This window comes from Anomaloglossus baeobatrachus, chromosome 11 (genome assembly GCF_048569485.1).
Source record: "Anomaloglossus baeobatrachus isolate aAnoBae1 chromosome 11, aAnoBae1.hap1, whole genome shotgun sequence".
NCBI classification, from domain to species: domain Eukaryota; kingdom Metazoa; phylum Chordata; class Amphibia; order Anura; family Aromobatidae; genus Anomaloglossus; species Anomaloglossus baeobatrachus.
In genome coordinates, this window is record NC_134363.1 from 60,851,166 (window position 1) to 60,874,850 (window position 23,685).

General features: G+C 52.4%; 1 protein-coding gene across 5 annotated transcripts in view; it reads right to left on the bottom strand.

Moving 5' to 3' along the window:
* The window catches only part of PPP6R1 (protein phosphatase 6 regulatory subunit 1), a 206,548-nt gene that overhangs the window by 77,422 nt on the left and 105,441 nt on the right, over positions 1–23,685 (bottom strand). For all 5 annotated transcript variants that reach the window (XM_075328119.1, XM_075328120.1, XM_075328116.1 and 2 more), the window contains exon 14: positions 22,505–22,594. In XM_075328119.1, the coding sequence (XP_075184234.1) occupies positions 22,505–22,594 (90 nt within the window). The remainder of the gene's footprint in view (positions 1–22,504; positions 22,595–23,685) is intronic.

Sequence of the window (23,685 nt, forward strand, 5' to 3'; positions counted from 1 at the left end):
CGCTACCTATCAGGGCCGGATTATAGGCGGGGCAGACGGGGCTCCAGCCCAGGGGCCCCCACCAAAAGAGCTTCTAAGGGGGCCCCCACCATACTTGGCACCTGTCAGCATTTTTTTTTCTTCACACCCTCTCCCCCTCCGTAAAAACAGTCTAATAAATCAGCTGTGTTTTCGGGGGGGGGGGGGGGGGGGGGGGCGCGGGGTGTTGAAGCACTGCTATTTATTTTTATCTGCGTCTTTAAGACGCAAAAACAAACTGCGGGCACAGGACGCTGATTGACACCGGAAGTACCAGCGGCCGCTTGTACTTCCGGGGTCAGGTGTGCTAATGCTCCCTGCTATGTGCTGCGGCCGTACCCAGCGAGGGGCGGGCAGCTGCCCCCCCTACCCCTCCCCCCCCCTCCCTAGAAGCAGGGGCAGGCACGGTGTAGTGCGCCGCTGTATCTGCTGTCCCCGCTGCGCTCCTCTACACTGTGTGCATGCCAGGCACACTAGAAGGAGGCAGCGCGCTGTGCTTTGTCGGCTCTGCTGTGTGCTGTGCTCGGCATGCACCCAGTGTAGAGGAGCGCAGCAGAGCCGATGACCGCAGCTTCCTCTTTCCGTTCCTATTCAAATGTATTTGCATCTTTCAGACGTAAATACATTTGAACAGCGCGCCGGGACCCGGACCCGCCCCCGACGTGCAGCAACGTGATGAGATCAGCACCTTGCTGACGTCATCACAGTGCTGCGGGCGCCACACAGGGGACAAGAGGAAGCGAGCGCTCCATGAAGGCGCTGAAGAGACAGGTGTAATTAATGGGGATGAGTGAGGAGGGGCTGAGGACACAACGGTGAACATTTGTGAAGGAACACAGCTCTGTGACAGGCAGAGGAGGAGTACTGTATTCCGAGGGAGGGAGGAGTGTGTAGTGATGGGGCAGTGTAATTTGTGTGTGTAGGGGGTGATGAGGGTTGTATTGTGTGTGGGGGGGAGGGGTAATGGAGGGTGCATTGTATCGTGTGTGGGGGGGAGGGGTAATGGAGGGTGCATTGTATCGTGTGTGTGGGGAAGGGTAATGAGGGGTGCATTGTATTGTGTGTGGGGGAGGGTTAATGGGGGGGGTGCATTGTATTGTATGTGGGGGGAGGGGTAATGGGGGGGTGCATTGTATTCTGTGTGTGTGTGAGAGAGAGGTAATGGGGGGGTGCATTGTATTCTGTGTGTGTGTGTGAGAGAGGTGATGTGGGGTGCATTGTGTGTGTGTGTGAGGTGATGTGGGGTGCATTTTGTGTGTGTGTGTGAGGTGATGTGGGGTGCATTGTGTGTGTGTGTGTGTGTGGTGATGTGGGGTGCATTTTGTGTGTGTGTGAGGTGATGTGGGGTGCATTGTGTGTGTGTGTGTGTGTGTGAGGTGATGTGGGGTGCATTGTGTGTGTGTGTGTGTGTGTGTGTGTGTGTGTGTGTGTGTGAGGTGATGTGGGGTGCATTGTGTGTGTGTAGGAGGTGATGTGGGGTGCAGTGTGTGTGTGTGGGGGGGATGCATTGTAGTGTGTGGTGATGTGGGGTGCATTGTGTGTGTGTAGGAGGTGATGTGGGGTGCATTGTGTGTGTGTGTAGGGGGTGCATTTTAGTGTGTGTGTGTAGGGGGTGCATTGTAGTGTGTGTGTGTGTGTGTGTGTGTGTAGGGGGTGCATTGTAGTGTGTGTGTGTGTGTGTGTGTGTGTGTGTGTGTGTGTGTGTGTGTGTGTGTGTGTCAGAGCTGTGTGTGTAAGATGCAGTACTGTGTGTGTATATATGAATTAGAACTATATGGGTCCCCCAGAGCGCTATGTCACCCATCGCAGTAATGAGTACACCACCAAAGCTGTTTGCCACTCCAGTAACGTCTATGCCCCCTGCCCCTCCTGTAATGTATATATTGTAGCCCCCAGCCCCTCCTGTGATGTATATACAGCAGTGCTGTCATGTCTGTTAGTGACAGCCATCGTGAAACACAGCCACATGTCCTGAAGGAGCTGGACGGAAACAAGCGGGAGAGGTGAGTGAGGCTGCTGGCGATTTCCCCATATTAATACCTATAAAGGCTCATGCACACGTAACTGCTGAATATTCTGCAGCGATTTGACAGCACATGTGCGCGTCAAATCGCTGCAGAAACACTGCATAATGGATGCAGTTTTTCAGTACAGAAAATCCGATTTCATGCGCTCTGGCTGCTGCCCCCACCATAGACAGAGTGGGAGCTGCATCCATAGTGCACGGAATAATTGACATGCTCATTTTATGAACGCACGGATTTGGGTCAACATTTTAGCACCCAAATCACTGCGTTCATAAAAGCAACGTGCGCACGTATCATGCATAATCTACATAGATTGTATAGGGGACGCAGGACGCATGCATTTACACTGCAGTGCTATACGCAGTGTAAATGCATGGAATTACGCAACGTGCGCACGAGCCCTAATGCGTCTGTGTCTGCATATATGTCAGTGTATATGACTGTGCATATATTTGTCTGTTTATATGTATTTTTCTGAATTGGTCTTCAAATATGTATATTTATGCCTGTATGTGTATGTGCGTGTCTGTGTGTGTATGTGCGTGTCTGTGTGTGTATGTGCGTGTCTGTGTGTGGATGGGGTCCACTGAGACTCTTTCACCCGGAGGCCACAAAAACCTGGAGCCGGCCCTGGCTGCCTTAACATTGGGATCAATAAAAAGAAGGGAATTTTGTTTACTTACCGTAAATTCCTTTTCTTCTAGCTCCAATTGGGAGACCCAGACAATTGGTGTATAGCTCATGCCTCCGGAGGCCACACAAAGTATTACACTAAAAGTGTAAAGCCCCTCCCCTTCTGCCTATACACCCCCCGTGCATCACGGGTTCCTCAGTTTTAGTGCAAAAGCAAGAAGGAGGAAAGCAAATAAATTGGTTTAAAGTAACTTCAATCCGAAGAACCTCGGAGAACTGAAACCATTCAACATGAACAACATGTGTACACGAAAAAACAACAGGGCGGGTGCTGGGTCTCCCAATTGGAGCTAGAAGAAAAGGAATTTACGGTAAGTAAACAAAATTCCCTTCTTCTTTGTCGCTCCATTGGGAGACCCAGACAATTGGGACGTCCAAAAGCAGTCCCTGGGTGGGTAAAATAATACCTCATAATAGAGCCGTAAAACGGCCCGTTCCTACAGGTGGGCAACCGCCGCCTGAAGGACTCGTCTACCTAGGCTGGCATCCGCCGAAGCATAGGCATGCACCTGATAGTGTTTGGTGAAAGTCTGCAGGCTCGACCAGGTAGCCGCCTGGCACACCTGTTGAGCCGTCGCCTGGTGCCGTAAAGCCCAGGACGCACCGACGGCTCTGGTAGAATGGGCCTTTAGCCCTGAGGGAACCGGAAGCCCAGAAGAACGGTAGGCTTCAAGAATTGGTTCCTTGATCCACCGAGCCAGGGTGGATTTGGAAGCCTGTAACCCCTTACGCTGACCAGCGACAAGGACAAAGAGTGCATCCGAGCGGCGCAGAGGCGCCGTACGGGAAATGTAGATTCTGAGTGCTCTCACCAGATCTAACAAATGCAAATCCCTTTCACATTGATGAACTGGATGAGGACAAAAAGAAGGCAAGGAGATATCCTGATTGAGATGAAAGGTGGATACCACCTTAGGAAGGAATTCCGGAACCGGGCGCAGCACCACCTTGTCCTGGTGAAACACCAGGAAAGGGGCTTTGCATGACAGCGCTGCTAGCTCAGACACTCTCCGAGGTGAGGTGACTGCTACTAGGAAGATCACTTTCTGCGAAAGGCGAGAAGAGAAATATCTTTCAAAGGTTCAAAGGGTGCCTTCTGAAGGGCCAGCAGAACCCTGTTCAGATCCCAGGGTTCTAACGGCCGCCTGTAAGGAGGAACAATGTGACAAACCCCTTGCAGGAACGTGCGTACCTGAGAAAGCCTGGCAAGACGCTTCTGAAAGAACACAGAGAGCGCTGAGACTTGTCCCTTAAGGGCGCCGAGCGACAAACCTTTTTCCAATCCAGATTGAAGAAAGGAAAGAAACGTGGGCAATGCAAATGGCCAGGGAGAAAATCCCTGATCAGAGCACCAAGAAAGGAATATCTTCCACGTCCTGTGGTAGATCTTGGCAGACGTTGGTTTCCTGGCCTGTCTCATAGTGGCAATGACCTCTTGAGACAACCCTGAAGACGCTAGGATCCAGGACTCAATGGCCACACAGTCAGGTTGAGGGCCGCAGAATTCAGATGGAAAAAACGGCCCTTGAGACAGCAAGTCTGGACGGTCTGGCAGTGCCCACGGTTGGCCCACCGTGAGATGCCACAGATCCGGGTACCACGACCTCCTCGGCCAGTCTGGAGCGACGAGAATGGCGTGGCGGCAGTCTGACCTGATCTTGCGTATCATTCTGGGCAACAGTGCCAGAGGTGGGAACACATAAGGGAGTTGAAACTGCGACCAATCTTGAACTAAGGCGTCTGCCGCCAGAGCTCTGTGATCGTGAGATCGTGCCATGAATGCCGTGACCTTGTTGTTGTGCCGGGACGCCATTAGGTCGACGTCCGGCATCCCCCAGCGGCAACAGATCTCCTGAAACACGTCCGGGTGAAGAGACCATTCCCCTGCGTCCATGCCCTGGCGACTGAGGAAGTCTGCTTCCCAGTTTTCTACGCCCGGGATGTGAACTGCGGATATGGTGGAGGCCGTGTCTTCCACCCACCTCAGAATCCGCCGGACTTCCTGGAAGGCTTGTCGACTGCGTGTTCCGCCTTGGTGGATGATGTATGCCACCGCTGTGGCGTTGTCCGACTGAATTCGGATCTGCTTGCCTTCCAGCCACTGCCGGAAGGCCTGTAGGGCAAGATACACTGCCCTGATCTCCAGAACATTGATCTGAAGGGTGGACTCTTGCTGAGTCCACGTACCTTGAGCCCTGTGGTGGAGAAAAACTGCTCCCCACCCTGACAGACTCGTATCTGTCGTGACCACCGCCCAGGATGGGGGTAGAAAGGATTTCCCTTTCGACAATGAGTTGGGCAGCAGCCACCACCGAAGAGAATCCTTGGCCGCCTGAGAAAGGGAGACGTTCCTGCCGAGGGACGTCGACCTCCCGTCCCATTGGCGGAGAATGTCCCATTGTAGTGGACGCAGATGAAACTGCGCGAAAGGGACTGCCTCCATTGCTGCTACCATCTTCCCTAGGAAGTGCATGAGGCGCCTCAAGGGGTGCAACTGGCCTTGAAGGAGAGATTGCACCCCTATCTGTAGTGAACGTTGTTTGTCCAGCGGAAGCTTCACTATCGCTGAGAGAGTATGAAACTCCATGCCAAGATATGTCAGCGATTGGGCCGGGGAGAGATTTGACTTTGAAAAGTTGATGATCCACCCGAAACTCTGGAGAGTCTCCAGCGCAACGTTCAGGCTGTGTTGGCATGCCTCTTGAGAGGGCGCCTTGACCAGCAGATCGTCTAAGTAAGGGATCACAGAGTGTCCCTGAGAGTGCAGGACTGTGACCTTGGTGAAGACCCTTGGGGCTGTCGCCAGACCGAAAGGCAGAGCTACGAACTGAAGGTGTTCGTCTCCTATAACGAAGCGTAGAAAACGCTGATGCTCTGGAGCAATCGGCACGTGGAGATAAGCATCCTTGATGTCTATTGACGCTAGGAAATCTCCTTGAGACATTGCGGCGATGACGGAGCGGAGGGATTCCATCCGGAACCGCCTGGTTTTCACGTGCTTGTTGAGCAGTTTTAGGTCCAGAACGGAACGGAAAGACCCGTCCTTTTTTGGCACCACAAACAAATTGGAGTAAAAACCGTGACCTTGCTGCTGAAGAGGAACAGGGATCACCACTCCTTCTGCCTTTAGAGTGCACACCGCCTGCAGAAGAGCATTGGCTCGGTCGGGAGGCGGAGACGTTCTGAAGAATAGAGTCGGAGGACGAGAGCTGAACTCTATCCTGTACCCGTGAGACAGAATGTCTCTCACCCAACGGTCTTGGACCTGTGGCAGCCAAATGTCGCCAAAGCGGGAGAGCCTGCCACCGACCGAGGATGCGGAGAGAGGGGCCGAAAGTCATGAGGAAGCCGCCTTGGTAGCGGTTCCTCCGGCTGTCTTCTTTGGGCGTGACTGAGCCCGCCAAGAATCTGAGCTCCTCTGATCCTTTTGAGACCTTTTGGACGAGGAGAATTGGGACCTGCCCAAGCCTCGAAAGGACCGAAACCTCGACTGTCCCCTCCTCTGTTGTGGTTTGCTTGGTCTGGGCTGAGGTAAGGATGAATCCTTACCCTTGGATTGCTTAATGATTTCATCCAATCGCTCACCAAACAGTCGGTCACCAGAAAATGGCAAACTGGTTAAACACTTTTTGGAAGCAGAATCTGCCTTCCATTCCCTTAACCACAAGGCTCTGCGTAAAACCACGGAGTTGGCAGACACCACTGCCGTACGGCTCGTAGAGCCCAGGACAGCATTAATAGCGTAAGACGCAAATGCCGACATTTGAGAGGTTAAGGATGCCACTTGCGGAACAGATGTACGTGTGACAGTGTCAATCTGCGCCAGACCAGCTGAAATAGCTTGGAGTGCCCACACGGCTGCGAATGCTGGAGCAAACGACGCGCCGATAGCTTCATAGATGGATATCAACCAGAGCTCCATCTGTCTGTCAGTGGAATCTTTAAGTGAAGCCCCATCTTCCACTGCAACTACGGATCTAGCCGCAAGCCTGGAGATTGGAGGATCCACCTTGGGACACTGGGTCCAGCCCTTGACCACGTCAGGAGGGAAGGGATAACGTGTATCCTTAAGGCGTTTGGAGAAACGCTTATCTGGATAAGCGTGGTGTTTCTGGACTGCCTCCCTGAAGTCAGAGTGGTCCAGAAAAGTACTCAATTTACGCTTGGAATACCTGAAATGGAATTTCTCCTGCTGTGAAGCTGACTCCTCCACTGGAGGAGCTTAGGGAGAAATATCCAACATTCGATTGATGGACGCTATAAGATCATTCACTATGGCGTCACTCTCAGGTGTATCCAGATTGAGAGCGGTCTCAGGATCAGAATCCTGATCAGCTACCTCCGCTTCATCATACAGAGGGTCCTCCTGCTGGGACCCTGACCAGTGTGATGATGTCGAGGGCCGTTCCCAGCGAGCTCGCTTAGGCCGTCTGGGACTGTCGTCCGTGTCAGAGCCTTCACCCTGGGATGCATGGGACATCCCCGGAGCCCGGAGTTGATCCAACTGAGGGGGACCAGGGGGCAATGATTCAACAGTGCCCATGGACTGAGGTACCGGTCTGGACTGCAAAGTTTCTAGAATTTTAGTCATAGTCACAGACAATCTATCAGCAAAAACTGCAAACTCCGTCCCCGTCACCTGGACAGTGTTCACAGGTGGTTCTGCACACAATGGGGATCAGTGGAACCTGCCGGTAGAACAGCCTCACAAGCAGTACAAGCAGCATAGAAAGCCTGTGCCTTGGCACCCTTGCTTTTTGCGGACGACATGCTGTCCTCTGAGCAATCTAGGAGGGTATATAGCCAAGAATAGCGACCGTACAGTGCAATGTATAGAATACAAGCATAAAAGTACAAATGAACACTTCGGCGCTAGTGGGATCAGCACTTCAGGTGCTGCTTACCGCCCGCTGAAAAGCGGGTGTGTGGTCGCCAGAATCCCGTGTCTCCCCCAGAGCTTGTCTCCCCTCTCCAGCTGCACACAGGAATGGCTGCCGGCGTCCTGTGAAGAGGGGCGTACCGTGGGCGTGCCTCAGACAAAGTGCGGGAAACTGGCGTCCCACTGTGTTCAGTGAGTGGGCTGGAGTATGCAAGCAGCCGCCAGCCCTCGGCGCTGACGTCCGGCACAGCGTCCCGCCCCTCCCCGGACTGGCAGGCCTGGGGGCGGGAAAGCCACGAGACTAGGCCGTAAAAGCCGGGGACTCGAGTAATAAGCGCGGCCGTCCAGAGGCACGGCCAGCGCGGAAGTCCCCGGCGCACTACAAATCCCAGCCGCGCCGCAGTGTAAAACTGACAGCAGCGGCCGGCGCGGCAGTCCCCAATACATTAACTAACTCAGCAAAGCTGTAGTGAGTAGTGGCACAAGCGCGCAGCGCTGTTGTCCCCAGCGCACTAACACACCCAGCAATGCTGCGGTGTGTCTGCGCGCGGTCTGTACGGGGACACAGAGTACCTTGACGTAGCAGGGCCATGTCCCTGACGATACTCAGCTCCATATCCAGCAGATACCCCAGTGGCAGTGGATGGAGCACGGTCTCCTGTGCCTGGAGACCGGTAGGATCCCACTTCACCCAGAGCCCTAAGGGGGATGGGGAAGGAAAGCAGCATGTGAGCTCCAGCCTCCGTACCCGCAATGGATACCTCAACCTTAACAAACACCGCCAAGAGTGGGGTGAGAAGGGAGCATGCTGGGGGCCCTATATGGGCCCACATTTCTTCCATCCGACATAGTCAGCAGCTACTGCTGACTAAACAGTGGAGCTATGCGTGGATGTCTGACCTCCTTCGCACAAAGCTTGAAAACTGAGGAACCCGTGATGCACGGGGGGTGTATAGGCAGAAGGGGAGGGGCTTTACACTTTTAGTGTAATACTTTGTGTGGCCTCCGGAGGCATGAGCTATACACCAATTGTCTGGGTCTCCCAATGGAGCGACAAAGAAATGTGAGTAAAGTTTTACACGCTACAATATATATAACGATGTGTCACGTCGTAAGTGACGCACATCCGGCATCGTTAGTGATATTGTAGTGTGTGACAGCTACGTGCGACCCTAATTGTGCGTTAAAACGTTGATCGCTGACACGTCGTTCATTTTCTAAAAATTGAACGTCTGGTTGTTCATCGTTCTTGAGGCAGCACACATCGCTCCGTGTGACACCCCGGGAACGATGAACTGCAGCTTACCTGCATACTGCCGGCAATGCGGAAGGAAGGAGGTGGGCGGGATGTTTACGCCCCGCTCATCTCCGCCTCTCCGCTTCTATTGGCCGGCCGCTGTGTGACGTTGCTGTGACGCCGAACATCCCTCCCACTCCAGGAAGTGGATGTTCGCTGCCCACAGCGAGGTCGTTTGGAAGGTACGTGTGATGGGGGTAATCGTTTGTGCGACATGGGCAACAAATTGCCTGTTCCGCACATCCGATGGGGGCGTGTGTGATCGCATACGAGATCGAAATGTGTAAAGCAGCCTTAACTCTACTTTCCGTGTATAAGTGACGGCTGTGAGTGATCCTGGACTGTGTTTGTATTGTAGTACTGTAAATCTGAATGTGGCAGAACAGGATAAATGTTCATTGGATTTCTATCTAAATGCTACAGTTCGCGCTCTACTGTTATGGCTAAAAATGTTAACGTTATGGGGCCCCCACCAGATTTTCTGCCCAGGGGCCCCCACCAACCTTAATCCGGCCCTGCTACCTATACACACACACACACGCACACCTGTCATTCTAGGGGAGCAGGGCAGGGAGAAGGTAATCTAATCACTGACCCTGTTATGCAGAAACTGATGTATAATTAAATATTATTATTCGGGTTCTCTGTGCACCCTTGGTGTGGCCAAAAGGCTTAGTCTAAAGTAGCACCTATAGTCTTTGTATGCCCGGTTTCTCTCAAAGGTGACCGACTTGCCGGAGCTTTGCAGACGGTGTTTACATGAGGCAAGCCAGTACTGTCAATCACCAGTGAGGGAGGGGGGACATGCAAAATGTCTGGGGGCGCAAGGGTGTGTTGAGGATCTTGGCTACCCCCAGGGTGCACCAACAATCTGAATGATCATATTTGATTACATGTCAGTTTCGGCAAAACAGGGATAGTTATTAGATAGGTCAACTGTCTGTTGGAGAAATTAATTGCCTCTTCCACTGACAAGTCATCACTATTTCTCAAAAAAATGGGATAGCTGGCTATCCTTCAGATCAAAAACACTGTGGATGTAGAAATGTGACATTACTGGTAACACAAGGGTACCATCCGATGTCACCCCTCCCCATTCTTCCCAAATAATTTGTTGTGATAAGTAGTATTATCACTGTTGAAACATATATGATGTAATATATGATTTTATATTCTAATAAAAATGTAATGTTTTTAAAAAAATATATATAAATGTGTGATTTTTATGCACCCCCCTACAAGGCGATGTGCTTACTCTATACTGTCAATTTGGGTTGTCAAACGCCCTTGAACAAACGCAAACCAAGACAAAGTACTAAAAGTTTCCAAGAAGCATTGCACGTGACATTCACAGAGGCAAGTACTATATTGAAAGAAGGGAATTTTGTTTACTTACCGTAAATTCCTTTTCTTCTAGCTCCAATTGGGAGACCCAGACAATTGGGTGTATAGCTACTGCCTCCGGAGGCCACACAAAGTATTACACTTAAAAGTGTAAGGCCCCTCCCCTTCTGGCTATACACCCTCCCGTGGGATCACGGGCTCCTCAGTTTTAGTGCAAAAGCAAGAAGGAGGAAAGCCAATAACAGGTTTAAAGACAAATTCAATCCGAAGAAACATCGGAGAACTGAAACCATTCAACATGAACAACATGTGTACTCGAAAAAAACAAAAATCCCTAAGAAAACAGGGCGGGTGCTGGGTCTCCCAATTGGAGCTAGAAGAAAAGGAATTTACGGTAAGTAAACAAAATTCCCTTCTTCTTTGTCGCTCCTAATTGGGAGACCCAGACAATTGGGACGTCCAAAAGCAGTCCCTGGGTGGGTAAAAGAATACCTCGTGATAGGGCCGTCAAACAGCCCTTTCCTACAGGTGGGCAACCGCCGCCTGAAGGACTTGTCTACCTAGGCTGGCGTCCGCCGAAGCGTAGGTATGCACCTGATAATGCTTGGTAAAAGTGTGCAGACTCGACCAGGTAGCCACCTGGCACACCTGCTGAGCCGTAGCCTGGTGCCGTAATGCCCAGGACGCACCCACGGCTCTGGTAGAATGGGCCTTCAGCCCTGAAGGAACCGGAAGCCCCGCAGAACGGTAGGTTTCAAGAATTGGTTCCTTGATCCACCGAGCCAGGGTGGATTTGCAAGCTTGCGACCCTTTACGCTGACCAGCGACAAGGACAAAGAGTGCATCCGAGCGGCGTAAGGGCGCCGTGCAGGAAATGTAGATCCTGAGTGCTCTGACCAGATCCAACAAATGCAAACCTTTCTCAAATTGATGAACTGGATGAGGACACAAGGAAGGTAATGTGACATCCTGATTGAGATGAAAGGGGGATACCACCTTAGGGAGAAACTCAGGAACCGGACGTAGAACCACCTTGTCCTGGTGAAACACCAGGAAGGGAGATTTGCATGAGAGCGCCGCTAGCTCGGACACTCTCCGAAGAGACGTGACCGCTACTAGAAAAGCCACTTTCTGTGAAAGACGAGAAAGGGAAACATCCTTCATAGGCTCGAAAGGCGGCTTCTGGAGAGCAATTAGAACCTTGTTCAGATCCCAGGGCTCTAACGGCCGCTTGTAAGGAGGGACGATATGACCAACTCCTTGCAGAAACGTGCGCACCTGAATAAGTCGTGCTAGGCGTTTCTGAAAAAATACAGATAGCGCTGAGACTTGTCCTTTAAGGGAGCTGAGCGACAAACCTTTTTCCAACCCGGATTGCAGGAAGGAAAGAAAAGTAGGCAATGCAAAAGGCCAGGGAGGAACTCCCTGAGCCGCGCACCAAGATAAGAATATCTTCCACGGCCTGTGGTAGATCTTGGCGGAGGATGGTTTTCTAGCCTGTCTCATGGTGGTAATAACATTTCTAGATAATCCTGAAGACGCTAGGATCCAGGACTCAATGGCCACAGAGTCAGGTTCAGGGCCGCAGAATTCAGGTGGAAAAACGGCCCTTGAGATAGCAAGTCTGGTCTTTCTGGTAGTGCCCATGGTTGGCCTACCGTGAGGTGCCACAGATCTGGGTACCACGATCTCCTCGGCCAGTCTGGAGCGACGAGGATGGCGCGACGGCAGTCGGCCCTGATCTTGCGCAGCACTCTGGGTAACAATGCCAGAGGTGGGAACACATAAGGTAGTCGGAATTGCGACCAATCTTGAACTAAGGCGTCTGCCGCCAGAGCTCGGTGATCGTGAGACCGTGCCATGAAAGCCGGGACCTTGTTGTTGTACCGTGACGCCATCAGGTCGACGTCCGGCATCCCCCAGCGGCGACAGATCTCCTGAAACACGTCCGGGTGAAGGGACCATTCCCCTGTGTCCATACCCTGGCGACTGAGGAAGTCTGCTTCCCAGTTTTCCACGCCTGGGATGTGAACTGCGGAAATGGTGGAAGCCGTGTCTTCCACCCACGTTAGAATCCGTCGGACTTCCTGGAAGGCTTGCCGACTGCGTGTGCCACCTTGGTGGTTGATGTATGCTACCGCTGTGGAGTTGTCCGACTGAATTCGGATCTGCTTGCCTTCCAGCCACTGCTGGAAGGCTTGTAGGGCAAGATACACTGCTCTGATTTCTAGAACATTGATCTGAAGGGTGGACTCTTGCTGAGTCCACGTACCCTGAGCCCTGTGGTGGAGAAAAACCGCTCCCCACCCTGACAGGCTCGCGTCCGTCGTGACCACCGCCCAGGATGGGGGTAGGAAGGACTTTCCCTTTGACAATGAGGTGGGAAGAAGCCACCACTGAAGAGATTCCTTGGCCGCCTGAGAAAGGGAGACGTTCCTGTCGAGGGACGTCGACTTCCCGTCCCATTGACGGAGAATGTCCCATTGTAGTGGACGCAGATGAAACTGCGCGAAAGGGACTGCCTCCATTGCTGCAACCATCTTCCCTAGGAAGTGCATGAGGCGTCTCAAGGGGTGTGACTGGCCTTGAAGGAGAGATTGCACCCCTGTCTGTAGTGAACGCTGTTTGTCCAGCGGAAGCATCACTATCGCTGAGAGAGTATGAAACTCCATGCCAAGGTATGTTATCGATTGGGTCGGGGTGAGATTTGACTTTGAAAAGTTGATGATCCACCCGAAACTCTGGAGAGTCTCCAGCGCAACGTTCAGGCTGTTTTGGCATGCCTCTTGAGAGGGTGCCTTGACAAGTAGATCGTCCAAGTAAGGGATCACCGAGTGACCCTGAGAGTGCAGGACTGCTACTACTGCTGCCATGACCTTGGTGAAGACCCTTGGAGCTGTCGCCAAACCGAAAGGCAGGGCTACGAACTGAAGGTGCTCGTCTCCTATAACGAAGCGTAGAAAACGCTGGTGCTCTGGAGCAATCGGCACATGGAGATAAGCATCTTTGATGTCTATTGATGCTAGGAAATCTCCTTGAGACATTGAGGCGATGACGGAACGGAGGGATTCCATCCGGAACCGCCTGGTTTTCACATGCTTGTTGAGCAGTTTTAGGTCCAGAACAGGACGGAAAGATCCGTCCTTTTTTGGCACCACAAACAAATTGGAGTAAAAACCGTGACCTTGTTCCAGAAGAGGAACGGGGGTCACCACTCCTTCCGCTTTTAGAGTGGACACCGCTAGCCGCAGAGCATCGGCTCGGTCGGGAGGTGGAGAAGTTCTGAAGAAGCGAGTTGGAGGATGAGAGCTGAACTCTATCCTGTACCCGTGAGACAGAATGTCTCTCACCCAACGGTCTGTGACCTGTGGCAGCCAAATGTCGCCAAAGCGGGAGAGCCTGCCACCGACCGAGGATGCGGAGAGAGGAGGCCGAAAGTCATGAGGAAGCCGCCTTGGTAGCGGGTCTTCCGGCTGTCTTTTTTGGCCGTGACTGAGTTCGCCAAGAATCTGAGCTCCTCTGATCCTTTTGAGTCCTTTTGGACGAGGAGAATTGGGACCTGCCTGAGCCTCGAAAGGACCGAAACCCCGACTGTCCTCTCCTCTGTTGGGGTTTATTTTGTCTGGGCTGAGGTAAAGATGAATCTTTACCCTTGGAGTGTTTAATGATTTCATCTAAGTGCTCCCCAAACAGTCGGTCACGAGAAAATGGCAAACTGGTTAAACACTTTTTGGAAGCAGAATCTGCCTTCCATTCTCTTAACCACAAGGCTCTGCGTAAAACTACGGAGTTGGCGGACGCCACTGCCGTACGGCTCGTAGAGTCTAGGACAGCATTGATCGCGTAAGACGCAAATGCAGACATTTGAGAGGTTAAGGGTGCCACCTGCGGAGCAGATGTACGTGTGACCGTGTCAATCTGTGTAAGACCAGCTGAAATAGCTTGGAGTGCCCATACGGCTGCGAATGCTGGAGCAAACGACGCGCCGATAGCTTCATAGATGGATTTCAACCAGAGCTCCATCTGCCTGTCAGTGGCATCTTTAAGTGCCGCCCCATCTTCCACTGCAACTAAGGATCTAGCTGCAAGCCTGGAGATTGGAGGATCCACCTTGGGACACTGGGTCCAGCCCTTGACCACGTCTGGGGGAAAAGGATAACGTGTATCTTTAAGCCGCTTGGAAAAACGCTTATCCGGAAAAGCGTGGTGTTTCTGGATTGCCTCTCTAAAGTCAGAGTGGTCCAGAAATACACTTAATTTACGCTTGGGATACCTGAAATGGAATTTCTCCTGCTGTGAAGCGGTCTCCTCCACAGGAGGAGCAGGGGGAGAAATGTCCAACATTTTATTGATGGACGCTATAAGATCATTCACTATGGCGTCACCATCTGGTGTATCCAAATTGAAAGCGGTCTCAGGATCAGAATCCTGATCAGCTATCTCCGCCTCATCATACAGAGAGTCCTCCTGCTGGGACCCTGACCAGTGTGATGAAGTCGAGGGCCGCTCATAGCGAGCTCGTTTAGGCTGTCTGGGACTGTCGTCCGTGTCAGAGCCATCACCCTGGGATGCAAGAGACACCCCCGGATCCCGGAGCTGTTCCGACTGAGGGGGACCAGTGAGCAATGAGTTAACAGTGCCCATGGCCTGAGGTACTGGTCTAGACTGCAATGTTTCAAGAATTTTAGTCATAGTCACAGACAATCTGTCAGCAAAGACTGCAAACTCCGTCCCTGTCACCTGGACAGTATTCACAGGAGGTTCTGCCTGGGTCACCTCCAGCAGAGGCCCCGGCCGAGCAAGTGCCATAGGGGCCGAGCACTGCACACAGTGGGGGTCAGTGGAACCTGCCGGTAGAACAGCCCCACAAGCGGTACAAGCAGCATAGAAAGCCTGTGCCTTGGCACCTTTGCTTTTTGCGGTCGACATGCTGTTGTGTCCTCTGAGAAATCTAGGAGGGTATATAGCAGAGGATCCCCAGCGACCGTACAGTGCAATGTAAAGCCGCAAGCATAAAATACAATATACACTTCGGCACCAGTGGGGTCAGCCCTTGAGGGCAGCTTACCGCCCGCTGAAAGCGGGTGTGTGGGCACCAGAATCCCGTGTCTGGGTCTCCCAGTCTCCTCTCTCCAGCTCAGACTGCACCACAGGAATGGATGCCGGCGTCCTGTGAAGAGAGGGATCGTGGGCGTGCCTCAAACAAAGTGCGGGAAACTGGCGTCCCACTGTGCCCAGTGTGAGGGCTGGAGTATGCAAAGCAGACTCCAGCCCTCTGCGCTGACATTCTATACAGCGTCCCGCCCTTCCCCTGACTGGCAGGCCTGGGGGCGGGAACGAAACGAAACTAGGCCGCAGAAAGCCGGGGACTCGAGTAATAAGCGCGGCCGTGATATATGCACGGCCAGCGCGGAAGTCCCCGGCGCACCACAAGTCCCAGCCGCGCCGCAGCGAAAAAACTGACAACAGTGGCCGCGCGGCAGTTTCAAATACATGTCCCCTCTCAGCAAAGCTGTAGATAGGAATGGCACCAGCGCGCAGCGCTGTTGTCCCCGGCGCACTAACACACCCAGCAATGCTGCAGTGTGCGCGCGGACTGTACGGGGACACAGAGTACCTTGGCGTAGCAGGGCCCTGTCCCTGACGATACTCCGCTCCATATCCAGCAGATTCCCCAGGGGCTGTGGACGGAGCACGGTCTCTGTGCCTGGAGACCGGTAAATCCCACTTCACCCAGAGCCCTAAGGGGGATGGGGAAGGAAGCAGCATGTGGGCTCCAGCCTCTGTACCCGCAATGGGTACCTCAACCTTAACAAACACCGCCGACAAAAGTGGGGTGAGAAGGGAGCATGCTGGGGGCCCCATATGGGCCCTCTTTTCTTCCATCCGACATAGTCAGCAGCTGCTGCTGACTAAACAGTGGAGCTATGCGTGTATGTGTGCCTCCTTCGCACAAAGCATGAAAACTGAGGAGCCCGTGATCCCACGGGAGGGTGTATAGCCAGAAGGGGAGGGGCCTTACACTTTTAAGTGTAATACTTTGTGTGGCCTCCGGAGGCAGTAGCTATACACCCAATTGTCTGGGTCTCCCAATTAGGAGCGACAAAGAAAGGATCATTTTGACTGAATACATTTGTCTAGGGAAACGGACCTTGAAACAAAACCAGAAATCCAGAACCAGTCCAGGGGACCACAATTCTAGCGTTTCACCCCAAACTGCTTGCATGAAATACAGACCATTGTTTACAGCAGTTAATATTTTGAAAATAGAAAAAAAAGAGAATTTTGTTACTTACCGTAAATTCTTTTTCTTATAGTTCCGTATTGGGAGACCCAGACCATGGGTGTTTAGCTTCTGCCTCCGGAGGACACACAAAGTACTACACTTAAAAGTGTAGCTCCTCCCTCTGAGCTTATACACCCCCTGGAGAACCAGATCTAGCCAGTTTAGTGCAAAAGCTGAAGGAGAATAGCCACCCACAAGTAAAACAGAGCAAAAGCCAGAACAACCGGAGACTCTGTCAACGACAACAGCCGGTGAAAACACGCGGAACAAGAAAGTGCCAACAGGCAACAGGAAGGGTGCTGGGTCTCCCAATACGGAACTATAAGAAAAAGAATTTACGGTAAGTAAACAAAATTCTCTTTTTCTTTATCGTTCCTATGGGAGACCCAGACCATGGGACGTCTCAAAGCTGTCCATGGGTGGGAAATAAACAGAAAAACTAAGAAGTAGGCGGAGCCCAACTTCACAAATGGGTGACAGCCGCCTGAAGGATGCGTCTGCCCAAGCCCGCATCTGCCGAAGCATGAGCATGCACTTGGTAGTGCTTCGAGAAGGTATGCAGACTAGTCCAAGTGGCAGCCTGACAGACTTGTTGAGCCGTAGCCTGGTGCCTGAAAGCCCAAGAGGCACCGACAGCTCTGGTCGAATGTGCCTTGATCCCCGGCGGGGGAGGCACCTGAGTACACTGGTTGGCGTCCGAAATGGTCGACCTAATCCAACGGGCTAAGGTCGGCTTAGAAGCAGAGAGGCCCTTGCGCCGGCCTGTGGTTAGCACAAAAAGAGAAGTGCACCGCCTAAGAGCAGCGGTGCGAGACACATAGATCCGGAGAGCACGCACCAGATCCAGAGTATGCAACGCTTTTTCAAAGCGATGAACAGGAGCCGGACAAAAGGAAGGTAGGGTAATGTCCTGGTTAAGGTGGAAAGGAAAGACCACCTTAGGAAGAAAGTCCGGAGTCGGACGGAGAACCACCTTGTCTTGATGAAAAACCAAAAAAGGTGACTCCGAAGAGAGCGCAGCCAAATCAGAGACTCTCCTGAGGGAAGTTATGGCCACCAGAAAGGCCACTTTCTGTGAAAGAAGAAACAAAGAAACCTCCCTAAGGGGCTCAAAGGGGGGTTTCTGCAAAACCGTGAGAACCAAATTAAGGTCCCAGGGATCTAAGGGCCGCCGGTAAGGCGGAATGATGTGAGACGCGCCCTGCGTGAAGGTGCGGACCTGAGCCAGCCGAGCGAGACGCCGCTGGAACAGCACTGACAGAGCTGAGACTTGACCCTTGAGAGAGTTGAGGGACAGTCCTAGCTGTAGACCGGACTGTAGAAAGGACAGAAGGGTCGGCAAGGAGAATGGCCAAAGAGGATGGCCGGAAGAGCGACACCAGGACAGGAAAATTTTCCAAGTCCTGTGATAGATCTTGGCGGAGGAAGACTTACGGGCCCGAGTCATAGTGGAGATTACTTCAGGAGGAATACCAGAAGCCGTCAAAATCCAGAACTCAAGAGCCACGCCGTCAATTTGAGAGCCGCAGAATTCAGGTGGAAAAACGGACCTTGCGAGAGAAGGTCTGGACGGTCCGGGAGATGCCACGGCACCTCTACGGACAGATGGAGCAGGTATGGGTACCAAGCTCGCCTGGGCCAGTCCGGTGCAATGAGGATGAGTCGACGGCCCTCCATTGTGATCTTGCGCAGGACTCTGGGCAAGAGAGCTAGAGGGGGAAACACGTAGGACAGACGAAACTGGGACCAGTCTTGAACCAGAGCGTCCGCGGCAAAGGCCTGAGGATCGTGGGAGCGAGCCACGTAAACCGGAAACTTGTTGTTGTGACGGGATGCCATTAGATCCACGTCCGGAGTGCCCCACTTGCGGCAGATTGACTGAAACACTGCCGGGTGCAGGGACCACTCGTCACCGTCCACAGATTGACGGCTGAGATAATCTGCCTCCCAGTTTTCTACGCCTGGGATGTGGACTGTGGATATGGTGGACTTGGAGTCCTCCGCCCCTTGAAGAATGCGTTGGACCTCCAACATTGCCAGGCGGCTGCGTGTCCCGCCTTGGTGATTGATGTAGGCAACCGCTGTCGCGTTGTCTGACTGGACTCGAATGTGCCTGCCCGCCAACAGGTGGTGAAAGGCTAGGAGAGCTAGAAGCACAGCTCTGGTTTCCAGCACATTGATTGAAAAGGGCTGACTCGGACGGAGTCCAAGTGCCCTGTGCTCTGTGGTGGAGATATACCGCTCCCCTGTCGGATAGGCTGGCATCCGTGGTGAGAATCACCCAGGACGGAGCCAGGAAGGAGCGCCCCTGGGACAGAGAGAGGGGCCGAAGCCACCACTGAAGAGAGCTCCTGGTCTGTGGCGACAGAGCCACCAACCTGTACAAGGAGGAAGGCCGCTTGTCCCAACAGCGGAGAATGTCCAGCTGCAGGGGACGCAGATGGAACTGGGCAAAGGGAACAGCCTCCATTGACGCCACCATTTGACCCAGCACCTGCATCAGGCGCCTGAGGGAATAACGGCGGGGTCTCAGCAGAGAGCGCACCGCCAGTTGGAGGGACTGCTGTTTGACTAATGGCAACTTCACAAGTGCCGGCAAAGTCTCGAACTGCATCCCTAGGTATGTGAGACTCTGGGTCGGAGACAGAGTGGATTTGGGAAGATTGACAAGCCACCCGAACTGGGCTAGAGTGGCGAGAGTGAGCGAGACACTCAGATGACAGTCCACGCTGGATGACGCCTTGACTAGAAGGTCGTCCAGGTAAGGAATCACTGCCAACCCCTGTAGGTGCAGGACCGCAATCACTGCCGCCATGACCTTGGTGAATACCCGAGGAGCTGTGGCCAACCCGAAAGGAAGAGCCACGAATTGGAAATGATCTTCTCCGATTGCAAAACGTAGCCAACGCTGGTGTGAAACTGCAATTGGCACATGCAGATAGGCATCTCTGATGTCGATGGATGCCAGGAAATCTCCTTGGGTCATTGAGGCAATGACTGATCGCAGAGACTCCATGCGAAAGTGCCGCACCTGAACATGCTTGTTGAGAAGCTTGAGATCCAGCCAGAATGGGCCGGAAGGAACCGTCCTTTTTGGGAACTAGGAAGAGATTTGAGTAGAAACCTCTGAACCGTTCCCGTGCGGGAACCGGTACAATTACTCCGTTGGCCTGCAAGGATGCCACAGCCTGTGAGAAGGCGGCGTCCTTGGAGCAGGGGGGAGTTGAGAGAAAAAATCTGTTTGGCGGGCTGGAAGAGAATTCTATCCTGTAGCCGTAGGAGATGATATCCCTTACCCACCGATCGGAGACTTGTTGAAACCACGCGTCGCCAAAGTGGGAGAGCCTGCCACCGACTAAGGACGTTGCTGGCGCGGACAGATAGTCACGAGGAGGCTGCCTTAGCGGCAGCACCTCCTGCGGTCTGTTGTGGACGCGCTTTTGGGCGCCAGTTGGATTTCTGGTCCTTGGCTGAGTTAGTGGACGAGGCAGAGGGCTTAGAGGACGACCAGTTGGAGGAACGAAAGGAACGAAACCTCGACTGATTCCTACCCTGGACAGGTTTCCTGGTTTTGGTTTGTGGCATGGAAGTACTCTTCCCGCCAGAAGCTTCCTTAATGAGGGAATTAGCCGAAGCCACCGCAGTGCGGTGAGAAGCCTCTAGCATGGCTAACATGGCATAAGATGAAAAAGCTGAAGTTTGAGAAGTTAAGGCAACCATCTCAGGCATAGATTCCCTGGTGAGGGAATGCATCTCCTCTAGAGAAGCAGAGATGGCTTTGAGAGCCCACACTGCTGCAAAAGTTGGGGAAAACGCGGTCCCCGCCGCTTCATACACGGATTTGGCCAGAAGGTCAATCTGACAGTCAGTGGCATCCCTAAGGGAAGTGCCATCAGCCACCGACACAACGGTCCGGTCTGAGAGCCTAGACACCGGATTGAGCCCACTCCTTGACCACCTCAGGTGGAAAGGGAAAACGGTCATCAGAACCACGCTTTGGGAAGCGCTTGTCAGGACAGGCCCTGAGCTTGGTCACAGCGGTCTGAAAACTGGAGTGGTTAAAGAACACACTCTTTGCTCTCTTAGGCGAGGTAAACTGGTGCTTTTCTGCCAGAGAGGGCTGCTCCTCTGATCCTGGCGGATTGAGATCCAGTACAGAATTAATGGAGGCAATCAAGTCACTAACATCTGAGTCACTTTCGGACAGATCAATGGGGTACATGGAGGTAGCCTCCGAGCCCCCTGTAAAGGCATCCTCCTCATCCTGCGAGTCAGCTCCTGAATCAGAGCCGCGGGACGAGGAGGGAGAAGGAACCCTGCGTCTCTTCTTAGGAGGACGGGGTCTGGGACCAGATGATGAATCCTCTGTGAGCTCCGGTCCTGAGAGACCCCTAGCAGCAGAGGCACCCTGTGAAGGGGGCTGATGCATGGTCAGCAAAGTCCTGGACAAAAGTCCCATGGACTCAGCAAAAGACTGGGAGATAGACCTAGAAAAAGATTCTACTCAAGCCGGGGGTTCAGCCACAGGAGCAGGAGCAGCCTGAGAGACCACTGGGGGTGAGACTCCAGGCTGTGGCACCGCCAAGTTAGAGCAGGCATCACAATGTGGACAGGTGCTCGGTTCAGGCAGCAGGAGCTTACATGCAGTGCATACTGAATAAAGCTTTGGAGCCTTGCTCCTCGTGTGAGACATGCTGCTGGAGTGGGGGCTCTGCAAGAGAATGAACCCCAGAGAGTATATACAGAGGTCCACAACCAGAGGTTGTGGCTTACCAGACCGCTGAAGCGGTGTTGTGTGCCCTCCAGATCCCAAAGCCCGGACCTCCAAACACAGCACCCAGCAGGGATGCAGACCAGCGCTGAGTGAATCTGAGAAAATGGCCGCCGGAGCGAGGAGAGGAGGCGGGACTTGCTCTAAAGAGCGGGATCTGGAGGGCCATAGAAACCTACAGGGGAGGAGGGACGCCCCAGCAGTGGGGAGTGTCCCTCCCCTGTGCAGAAAGGCTGCCGGGCGGAGCCGAGCCTGTCCCTCTGCATGAGTGACATGCAAGGGCAGTGAAACTGAAACTAGGCCTCCGGCGAAGCCGGGGCCTAAATTAGAGCGGCGAGGCCGACGCGCAGGCACCATCGGCGCGGTTCTCGTGCGGCAGCTAGAGAACCCGCCGGAAATGTCAAAAAACACAGCAAACACACTCTCCCCCAAACAATAAAGCACAGGGACCCCCAACATAAACGTCTCAGGTACTTAGCTGCTGAGACGCAGGGCCAGGTCCCTGGGGATGAGTGCTCCGGTCCAGCAGGATCCTGAAGGGCTGCGGATGGAGACCGGCCTCCTGCCAGGCATGGAGACCGTGCTGGCTCCCACTTCAAGCCAGATCCCAGGAGGTATGGTAAAGGAGCGCGGCATGTAAGGCTCCAGCCTTGGAAATCAACCTTAACAACACCGCCGACACAGTGGGGTGAGAAGGGACATGCCGGGAGTCCAGACATGGACCCGCTTTTCTTCAAACTCTTTCCAAAAATCAAACAAATCAGATGAGAATGCATGTGTGGATGTATGCCTCCTGAACACAAAGCGATAAACTGGCTAGATCTGGTTCTCCAGGGGGTGTACAAGCTCAGAGGGAGGAGCTACACTTTTTAGTGTAGTACTTTGTGTGTCCTCCGGAGGCAGAAGCTAAACACCCATGGTCTGGGTCTCCCATAGGAACGATAAAGAAAAATCTATTTCGATTTTAGTTTTAAGTTTCTTTTTCTTGTAAAGGGAGCATTATGTGTACACATTTATATATATAAAAAATAAAAAAAAGCAAACAATTGGCAAAGGTGAACTTCACTTGAAGTATTGCTTCTATCAGCTCCAGTCAGTGTTTTCTCGGCGAAGGCTCCTGGGTGACCAGGAACTTCTTATATTTTCCATGCAGCAATTTTGCTTTGCTTTTTATGTAAGGAAATGTCACCTGCTGGAGGACGGCCTCCTGGGGAAAGTTAAATTCCTTCAGGTCACTGTCTTCATCATCACTGGAGGAGTGCATATTTCTTGTATTTACCTGTGGAAAACAAAATATAGCAATGCTTTTAATACAATAACATCTTAACAGTAAAACCATGAGAAAGAAAGTCCAAATATTGATCAAAATGTGAAAAAGGCCAAAAGGTTCTGATAAAGAGCCTGCAAAACCTGCTCTACCCATCACTGTCTGCGGAGACAACTCTGCTGCAACTTTATCATGTGTTAACCCCTTCACCCTAGGCAATTTTGTTTCTTTTTGTAGCTGCCATAACTTTATTTTGCAGTCCACATAGTCATATGAAGGATGGCTTTTGCAAGATGAGTTGTACTTAAGAATGACACCATTCAGTTTATCGTGTGGTGCTCTGGAAAGTGGAAAAAAGTCCCAAGAGTGTTGAAACTGCAAAAAAAAAAAAAAAAAAAAAGTGCAGTTTCACAATTGTTTGTTTATTTACAGTTGTCTTCACTACCTGACAAAACAGGCCCAGAACTATGACTCACCAGGTCAGTGTTGATTTATATTTTATATACACACTTTCGCAAGGCTATATTATATATATAACATACACAGTATATACTTTACATATATTATACAGGTGGTGAAAAAAATTCGAAAATCTTTTTTTTTTTTTTTCTAAATAAAAAAAAACACAATCTTATATCGCCACTTTCCAAGACTACACATATTTCTTTTTCGCTCCTAATTGGGAGACCCAGACAGTGGTGTATAGCTTCTGCCCTCTGGAGGCCGCACAAAGAACTACACTTAAAAGTGTAAGGCCCCTCCCCTTCTGGCTATACACCCTCCCGTAGGAGTACAGATTCCTCAGTTTTAGCTTTGTGCGCAAGGAGGTCAGACACGCACGCATAGCTCCATTGTTTTTAGTCAGCAGCAGCTGCTGACTATGTCGGATGGAAGAAAAGAGGGCCCATACAGGGCTCCCAGCATGCTCCCTTCTCACCCCACTGTATGTCGGAGGTGTTTGTAAGGTTGAGGTACCCATTGCGGGTACGGCGGCAGGAGCCCACATGCTGATTCCTTCCCCATCCCTTTTTACAGGGCTCTGGGTGAAGTGGGATTTACTGGTCTCCAGGCACTGAGACCGTGCTCCATCTACAGCCCCTGGA